The following is a 9500-nucleotide window of genomic DNA, read 5'->3' as shown; positions in this document are numbered from 1 at the left end:
CTGAACCTCAGTGGTGCAGCATCCCACTTTAGCCACTTGAAATGTTGGGAGGTATGCACGTGGCGCTCTCTTCATGCTTCCCCCAGAATGTTCCAGGGACTTGCTCCCCATATCTCAGGCACTTGGGGGAGGGGGTCCCTTCGCCCCTCCTCTCGGCACGTGTGTCTCACTTTGGCCCACGTGGACTCCAGGAAGCCTACCGAACTCCACCAGCCCTGCAGACCGTACAGGCCCGGACTCGGGGGTGGGACCTGGAATGACGCTAGTCAGAGAGTCAGAGGTCACAGCCTCTAGACTGAAAACATCCCACCCTCCTCTTGCGAAATCGGCGCACGAGAGACTCCTCGACCTGCTCCCTGATTGGTTTAACGGCCTGGAGTGGACGGGAAGAGAATGGCTCTCGGCCAATAGCAGTAGACAGAGGCGGAAGTGATCCGTTCCTGTCCTATGTCCGGGTGGAAGTGGTGCTTTGGATCCCACAATTCCGATCTCGGTTCGCTCCCGCCGCCAAGATGCCGGGCGCGGCCGAGAAAGAGTCGGAGCTGTCGGAGCGGATCGAGGCCTTTGTGGCGCGGCTGAAGCGGGGCGGGGAGCGGCTCAGCTCGGAGGAGGCGGCCCGGCAGACGGTGGGGCTGCTGCGCAAGATCATCGGCCATGGGCGCTGGGGCAGCGCGGGTGAGGCGGGGGGGGGGCAGCGGCGGTCCCGCGGGAGCCCTTGGCTGGGAACCCCCCTCTGGGGCGCTGGTGTCCCCGCAGCCTGCGCCAGCTCCCTGCCCTCGAGCGGCGCCCGGGCTCGTTTCACCAGCGATGGGCGCCGCTCGGCCCCAGATGCTTCCTCCCAGCAACAGGCCTGTGCTCGAGGTTCCTGTCACTCGCAGTGATTATCCCTCCGTCCGCCCTGAAATCACGGCTTGCCCCAGGGGTTAGCTCTTTAATGACCCCCCCCCCGGCTTTGATAGGAAACATTCTCTGATCAGCAAAATGAATGTCTGCCGCCCACCACGGCCCTGGATTTGGGATACTTCCCTCTGAATACGAGTCTCCTCTCACCCCCCCTCCCCGCCGTCCGTGAGCCCCGCTGGATTTCTCTCTCCCTGCTGGTATTTGCAGATCTTCCCAATTCAGTATGCTCTGTTAAATAAGACCAGAGCTAATGCTGACACGTGCAGTACCTGGCAGCTGGATTTCCCTCTCTTCCCAGTGCTTCACTGTTTATGATCCTTTGAATAGTTCTTAGAATGTGTGACATCCAAACCACTTTGACTTAGCTTTGTGAGTGGGATTTAGTGATACACTGCATGAAATATTTTAGTAAAAATCCCATCTCATCTATTGTCTTCACATCATGCACTCATGTAGTAATATTACCTAAAAGCCTGTCAAGTTTGGAATGATCTCTCCTTTATAGGCCACCTGAAACTTTTTTTATTTTTTTGCTCATGGCTCTTTTATTTTCTAGATCATGGTACTAAGTTTTCTGTCCAAATATTTGTTCCAGTATGTTAGTAGCAATTGAAACAGGTGCACGGCTGTTGAAGGGTAGATTGTTTTTAAGCTGGTGTAGAACCACTGGCTGTGGAGTTACTTGAGGCTGTGGCCAGGCCCTGCTCTTGGAAGGATAGAGACAAAGCCATTCCCTTGTTTCAGGGGAGCTGATGGCGCTGATTCGGAAGGAGGGCAAGAGGATGACTGCAGCCCAGCCATCTGAGACTACTGTGGGAAACATGGTGCGGCGAGTGCTGAAGATCATTCGCGAGGAGTATGGCAGGTGAAGCTCTCCCTCCCCTTGGTGCCTGTGTGTATCCCTCTCAGTGATATGGGAGAAGATCTTCCTGACAAGATCATTTGGATCCTGTATGGTGTCTTCTCTTTGCTGCTCCTGTGAGACCTCCTCAGGAGTCTAAAAGAGGTCTGTCTTCCCTGTGTCAAAGATTTTCCTTCAAGGTTAAACTCCTTTATTCCTTTCTAGGAAGATTTGTAGCCCCAATGAGCTTTGTGGTTTCCCTGCTACTGACAGTGTTACCTCTAGTATGTGTTACTGCTGTGTGAATCCTCCCTCTGCTGCAGATCTCCCTGTGTTCTGATCCTGTATTGCACGTGCTGTTCTCTCCCCACTTTCCTAGGAGAATGAGTTCTGTTGGAGCAACAGCCTTGAGCCAAGTTGTTTCATGTGCCTCCTGCAGCTTTCAAAGTTTACTTACATAGTTTTCAGAAGGCACAGTTATTGGCAAAGCTTCAGGTAGCTTTCTGCCACAGACAGCTCTGGAGCACAGTTGCCAACTTTCACAGAGTAAATAAGTACCCCGACTTTCACAATAAACCCAAAACCAAGCTAATCCCATTTCAAAACAAGGCCAAAACAAGCCAGTCCCTAAGAACCTGCAGCACTTCATGTGACTAGATCCCCCTGGCGTACAGTCTAGACTGTGGTGGGCCTGTTGTGCACCCTGACTCTCTTCCCCCTCTCCACCCCCTGCTTGCCAGGAGCTGATCAAAAAAAGAAGCAACAAGCTACAAGCCAAAAACTAGCCAACAAGCAAGTCACAAGCCAATTAAGCCCAAAACAAGCCCAATTTCTGCCTTTTTTTCCACAGATTTGGCATGTCCGCTCTGGAGGCTGTTTGACAAAGTAGGGGTAGCCCTCTTATCTGACCCCTAATAAGTAAGGCCCCTTATTTCTCTGCTGTGGAAGGACAGTGTAGTTCAAAAGCAGCCTCTTCCATAGGCTTCATCAGGTTGTTTACTTGTGCTCCTTTCTTGCTGTGATGGGCTGTGTTCTCTCCATAGGCTCCATGGGCGCAGTGAAGAGAGTGACCAGCAGGAGTCACTGCACAAGCTTCTGACCTCTGGAGGGCTCAGTGAGGACTTCAACACTCCCTATCCCCCACTCAGGGCTAATGTGATTGAAGCTATTAGTGAGCTGCTAATAGAGCTCGGTAGGAGATGAACTAAAACCATTCTATCACAGGGTGGGAGAGAGTGCTGCTCATGGGATTAGGGATGGGGAAGAACCAGTTCCCAGTTTGAATGGAAAGGATGGGGAGCTGTGAGACTCAGTCTTGCAGAATGTGTGTACCGGAAGCAGCACACAGGGATCCCTTCCTATGTGGTCCTGTGAGGAGAGCAGAACAATGTCAAGTATGCACCTTCTGGGAACAGGCAACATTCAGCCCTGTGCTGTTTACACTCAAGGCTTTGAAAGAATCTGAGCAGAGCCCTTCCTCTAACTGACTAAGATGGAGCCATGGTGTGCTCAGGACAGGGATGGACCCTGGAGACAGATTTCTGTCCTGCAGGGAACAGAATTAAATATTTTCCCCTGCACTTCTTCCCTGGTGGATTGATTGCAAGGATTGTCTCTGCAGCCAAGGAGGTCTGCATGCAGCACCTGAGACAGCTAGGAGGATTGCTCAGCCTCCCAAACTCCACTCTGCACATGGTACAGCATTCTGCTTCAGTTCTCCTTCCCAACAGGTCATCGAGGTGGCCAGAGAGGATGTCTCAGGAGGGGTTTTAATATTTACATATTGTACCCAGCACAATCTCAGTGGTACTATACAGACATGTAGAAAGAGAACATCTCATCTGAAAAGCTTACAATTTAAAAAGACTCGGGATGGGGAGTAGGATACAGTGTACATGCAGAGACCAGTGTGACTGTCTTCTACATCTGTCCACAGATCAGCAACCATCTGTCTTCTTGAGGATTAAATTGCTTGGCAACCCCCCCTCCACATTCAGTACTGCAGGCTATACTTCCTCATGCATCTCCCATTCTGGCACCAAGAGCTAGTCTGTGGGCAGGGTGGCCACCATGGCTGATGCTAGTCCTTTCCTCTCCCATTATGATGAGAGTTTCAGTATGCCTTACTTTCCTGGTCAGTTTGGGAGCCTATGGAGGTCAGGATGTGGTGCCCTTTGTGCTGCCACAAGGTACATACAGCCAGGCTCTAGCTTGATCCCAGCTGGTGCAGGGGCTGGATAACTGAACTGATGCTCCTCCACCAATGGCCATGTTGCTGCCTGAGTTAAGGGTGATGTGACACAGAGCCTGGTTTGGTGGGGTGTCAGGTACTAACCTAGTTACCAAATTAGGGTCTCAGTGTTCAGATAAGGAATGGTGTGCCCTTTCATCAGGGGGGAGCTCAGACCCTCAGATGCTCTCCCTTCAAACCCAAAGCTCTAAAAAGTATGTTTTGGGGTTTTTTTTGGCCTATGGGATAGCTCCAGGGGGAGGTAACTGCAGTTGTGTGCTGTGGCAGAGGGCTTGTTCCCCTTCCTGTTGGTGTTGTCTGTGGCAGGAGTCAGCATGGCAGGTGTTAGGCTTGACTCTCCTCTCACTGCTGGATGGCTTCCCTTGCAGAGGGCACCACTGATAACATTGCGATGCAGGCGCTGGAGCACATCCATTCCAATGAGGTGATCATGACCGTTGGCTATTCTCGCACCGTCGAGGCTTTCCTGAAGGAGGCAGCACGCAAGCGGAAATTCCATGTCATTGTGGCGGAGTGTGCACCCTTCTGCCAGGTAGGACCGTGGTTGGCCATGTTCTCCAGGTTGTGCCTGTAGTATCTGTGCAGTGCTTTTATCTGCCTTAGGAATAGCAGGTGTAGAAATAACAGGTACTTCTGTTCAGCATAAGGGAGTGACCAGGCTGCCCCAAGAAATGTTGAGATTGCTGGCTGTGGCAAAGAAGTGGGGGAAACTTCTTGCCTGCCCCACCAGTGATTTAGAGGATAGCATATGTGCTATATATCTGGCAAATATCTGGCTCAGATAATGTAACTTCTTGCTTGAATTGAGTGTGTCCGGCACTGCATCAAGTCCAGCTCAGGAACTTCCTTGTCTGGTTCCTAAGGAACTCACCAGAGTCTGTCTCTTCTGTAGGGTCATGAAATGGCCGTCCGTCTGTCCAAAGAGGAGATTGAAACCACTGTCATGAGCGATGCAGCCATCTTTGCTGTCATGTCTCGAGTCAACAAGGTAGGTTTTTTTCGGGGGCGGGGGGCAGTAGTGGGGTTCTGGTGCTCAGGCCTTATAGGGCCATCCATAGGCAGTGTCAAGTGAGTTTGCTTCCCCTATCAAAATTCTCAAAGAGCTTGGAGAGAGGTGGCTAGAGAGGTCTCAGGAGGGGTTTTAATATTAATTAATTAATGTTAATGTTAATGTACCCAGCATGATATGAGTGCTACTATACAGACATGTAGAAAGAGAACCTCTCCCCTGAAAAGCTTACAATTTAAAAAGACCGGGGATGGGGAGCAGGATACAATGTACATGCAGAGACCAGTGTGACTGACCACACTGGGACACTTCCACTGGGGGTCTCAACTTACTCCCAGCTGCCCCTCACCTGCGTGACTAAATTTCCAGTATTCATTAGAACAAACAGTGATGCTGAGTGGAGGCAGAGTTGCTCTGAGACAGACATTTAGAGCCTGGTGAGACAAAGGTTTGACTCTAGCCATTTTTTTTTTTTAAATACAAAACACCAAACCCCAAACGTGCCCATCTCTAGAGTGGGAAGCACCGCGTCTCTGCCTGGGGCACAAATCACATGATAGGCAGTATGCCAGCCCTTGGCAGGGTGTCAGAAAATGACTGCTGGACATCCTGAGCTTGGACTGCTTTCCTCACTATCATGTGGAGATGAGAATAGGGCCCCACAGCTCTCCAATAAATGCCTGCTAGTCTTCTAACTTCCACTTGGCAGGTCTGACAGTTCTGGGTGCTGTTATAGTTAGAGGAAAACTTTTATGCAGACCCAGCACCCTACTGAGCTAGAATCCCAGCCTTTCACTATCTGTCTAGTCAGTGTAATGCCCTCTTGCTGTGATGTATATAGATGGTGGGAACCTGCAGCCCCTAGCCCCAGCATGGTCTGAGCCAGTAGCCCAAGATTTGGAGCTCCATTTCTCTGCCTGTCTCAGTTCACTGCAGCGTGCTCTAATACTAATTTGTACTTGGAAGGTGATCATTGGTACGAAGACAATCTTGGCCAATGGGGCACTGATCGCTGTAAGTGGGACTCATACCCTGGCACTGGCAGCTAAACACCACTCCACTCCCCTCATTGTCTGTGCACCCATGTTCAAGCTTTCACCGCAGGTAGGTGCAGCAACTTCGATTACAGCATCTGCTCTATCTCGTGGAAAATAGGGGGACGTATATTGCTCATGAAAGTGAGGGATGGATAGCATTGATTGGCTAAAATACAGGTTGGCAACCCAGAAGGCTTCTACCAACTCTGCTAACGCACCTTGATCCTAACGCAAGGATGCCCCTGCCCCATTGATACACCTCCCCACAACAGTTCTATTGATGTGGATAAGACCTTTGTTCCAGCACAGATTGCCAGATACGCTGAATGGTGGGCTCTTATGATATAGACCAACATCCACTAGAGACTGAGAGTTACCACATTGATTTCACTTAATCCAGTGGTGATTTGAACTCTCATCTTCAGAGGCAGAAAGAGATGTTTTAGGACTTTCCTTCTCTGCTTTTTTGATATTGTAATAGTGACCTGAGACAGGATCCATAAAGAGCAGCTCGGGGCACTCATGTATCTCTCCTCTCTTGACCTACCAGGCTATCCTGCAGAGCAGCCAGAATCTAAGCAGGCGTAAAGGAACTAGGAATGTATGGCTTGCCTGAGCCCCTTGCTGCAGTTTCACCTGTAGTTGCCATGCATATTCCAGTCTGAGGCTGCAGGCAACTGCTGTACAATCTACAAACCTAAGCTGTGAAGCACTTACTTTCCTCTGCTCAGTTCCTTCCAGCACTTATGCCCCAGCTCCATATGGTATAATGGGGATAGGTGGTCTCTTCTGATGCTATTGCTCTTTCTTCCAGTTTCCTAATGAAGAGGATTCATTCTACAAGTTTGTCTCTCCACAAGAAGTGCTGCCATTCACAGAAGGTACTGGTCCTCTTTAGAGCAGGTTTTTGAAGGGGAACTAGCTGTGTTGACCCCAGGCAGCAGGAACCGGGATCCTGTCTCACATATGTAAAGACAGAATTAGCTTGTAACCAAGGGCAGGAAACCCTGCCCATTGTCTTAAACTCTGAAATGACTCTGACCGCTGTCCTAGTTTACATGCTACTTGGCTAATGGGAGGAATGGAACAGGGCTTCTTCTGAACTCCATTCTTGCAGTTGGGTTCCTGCCCTATTAAACGCGTCCTTATACAGGTAGTAATTTAAAAAAATAATAAAAATCAAGGTTCTGATGGTGACTGCCTACTGGTGGGCAGAACAGACCTAGCACAGTAGCAGAGAAACCAAACTAGTTTCTGTGTAGCGCTCATAAGTAGTGTTACTTCTTGGAACATAAAACTTCAGAAATACTATATGGATTATTACCACTGGCTGACATAGTTTTGTTTCTGCCCTGGAGCTTCTGAGGCCAGGTTACTGTGTGCAATTCTGGTGTCCCATGTTTAAGAAAGATGAATTCAAACTGGAACAGGTGCAGAGAAGGGCTACTAGGATAATCAGTAAAAGCAGCAAAGAATCCTGTGGCACCTTATAGACTAACAGAGGTTTTGGAGCATGAGCTTTCGTAGGTGAATACCTACTTTGTCAGATGCATCTGACGAAGTAGGTATTCACCTACGAAAGCTCATGCTCCAAAACCTCTGTTAGTCTATAAGGTGCCACAGGATTCTTTACTGCTTTTACAGATCCAGACTAACACGGCTACCCCTCTGATACTAGGATAATCAGAGGAATGTAGAATCTGCCTTACAAGAAAAGATCATAGAGTGTGGCTTGTTTTGCCTAACAAAACAAAGGTTGCAGGGAGATACGATTGCTTTCTATAAAATACATCAGAGGACCAAACACCAGGCCGTGAAAGGACTGAAGTTAAACACCAGTGTTGTCACAAGAACAAATGAATATAAAACTGGACCTCTACAAGCTTAGGTTTGAAATTAGATTAATGTTTGTAACAATCAGAAGAGTGAAATCCTGGAACAGCCTTCCAAGGGGAGTAATGGGGGCAAAAACCCTAACTTGTTTCAAGACTGAGCTTGATATGTTTATAGACAGGATGTTATGATGAGGTTGCCTACAATGGCATATGTCCCATTTATGACTACTATTAGCACATATCTCCAATGGCTGGAGATGGGACATGGCACAGAGTTATTCCAGCCAGTTCTTTCCCAGGTGTCTGGCTACATGCTCATGGTCTAACTGATCACCATATTGGAGGGCAATGTGTGTCCCATTCTCCCTCCCGATCAGACTGGCAGAGATCGGGGGGAGGGGGGATTGCCTTCTCCAGCAGTGTGGGGCACTAGTCACTTGCTGGTTTGAACTAGAATGAATGGTGGATTCTGTGCAACTTGAAGTCTTTAAATGAAGATTTGAGGACTTCAGTAACTCAGCCAGAGGTTTTGAGCATATTGCAGGAAGGAGTGGGTGAAGTTCTGTGGCCTGTGACATGTAGGAGGTAAGACTAGATGATCATGATGGTCCTTTTGGGCCTTAAATTCTGAGATTCCATCTTCAAAAAGATGGCAGCTCTGGCGCCCATTTATATAGCAACCAACCTTCTAAATCTGTGTTTCTGTGCAGCAGGACCCCACAAGTGCAGGGTTAAGACACTTTTGATTAAGGCTTTCATTGTGGCATTTTGCAGATTTTCCATCTGGAGGCTCTTCTGGTTAGCACCAGCAACAGCCATCAGCAGGGGCAAACTCTGTCATTCTTATCCAAGACCAGGCTCTATACCCATAATTCAGATAAACCTACCATGGTTGGGGTTGTCTAGAATCTTGTTCTGCTATTTCAGTGCTGACTTTAGAGGTGGTGAGGTGAGGGTCACAACTTGTGCTCCAAGCAGTGTATGGTGAAGCCACACTCCACATCTTGTTCATTGCTCATCTCTAATACCATGACTGTTTCCTTTTCAGGGGAGATCCTGTCAAAGATCAATGTTCACTGCCCAGTGTTTGACTATGTTCCCCCAGAGCTCATTACTCTCTTCATCTCCAATATTGGGGGTAATGCACCCTCCTACATCTATCGCCTCATGAGTGAGCTCTACCATCCTGATGACCATGAACTCTAAGCTCTATTGGCTTGAAGTGCCTCAAGTGTCCAGGCTCTTCCTACCTTGCTCTTTCAGAAGATCCAGCAGCTAAATAAATCCAGGGCTACAGAGATAGGGGTGACTGTCTTCAAAAGGAAAACATCTGCATGGAGTATAATGTTTCCACCCTAGCCAAGAGCAGCAGTGAGCAGAGATCTACACTTGGCTTTGCTTCTGTCACTCGTATTACAAGGCACATGGAGCAGTTTTTAATCCATTTGATTTTTGGAACCTGTTGTTGCCATTCTTCTATATTCCCACTGAAGTTCTGTTCAATGATGGACCGGGTATAAATGGAATTCTCTGTTGCCCCTAAGCTGCATTACCTTAGTGTGCTACAATAAAGACTGCTTGTAGTGATCTCTGCTGTTGGCTTATTCTCTACACAAGAATAAAA

General features: G+C 48.7%; 1 protein-coding gene across 5 annotated transcripts; it reads left to right on the top strand.

Annotated features, from left to right (window-relative positions):
* Positions 1–398: 398 nt before the first annotated feature.
* On the top strand, positions 399–9464 carry EIF2B2 (eukaryotic translation initiation factor 2B subunit beta). Of its 5 annotated transcripts, none has more exons than XM_030559133.1 (8): positions 399–675; positions 1648–1768; positions 2788–2936; positions 4364–4527; positions 4888–4983; positions 5971–6108; positions 6856–6922; positions 8925–9464. In XM_030559133.1, exons 1-8 carry the CDS (start codon positions 513–515, stop codon positions 9080–9082), a joined length of 1056 nt encoding a protein of 351 aa, XP_030414993.1. In that variant the 5' UTR covers positions 399–512; the 3' UTR covers positions 9083–9464. The 5 variants fall into 5 exon arrangements, with proteins under 5 accessions (XP_030414993.1, XP_030414997.1, XP_030414994.1 ...); XM_030559137.1 differs by having other exon boundaries at positions 555–626; XM_030559134.1 differs by lacking the exon at positions 399–675 and adding an exon at positions 725–922.
* Positions 9465–9500: the final 36 nt, after the last annotated feature.

The sequence above is a fragment of the Gopherus evgoodei genome, chromosome 4 (genome assembly GCF_007399415.2).
Source record: "Gopherus evgoodei ecotype Sinaloan lineage chromosome 4, rGopEvg1_v1.p, whole genome shotgun sequence".
Taxonomy (NCBI): Eukaryota; Metazoa; Chordata; order Testudines; family Testudinidae; genus Gopherus; species Gopherus evgoodei.
The sequence above is the reverse complement of the archived record's forward strand: the minus strand, read 5'-3'. Positions and strand labels throughout refer to the sequence as shown.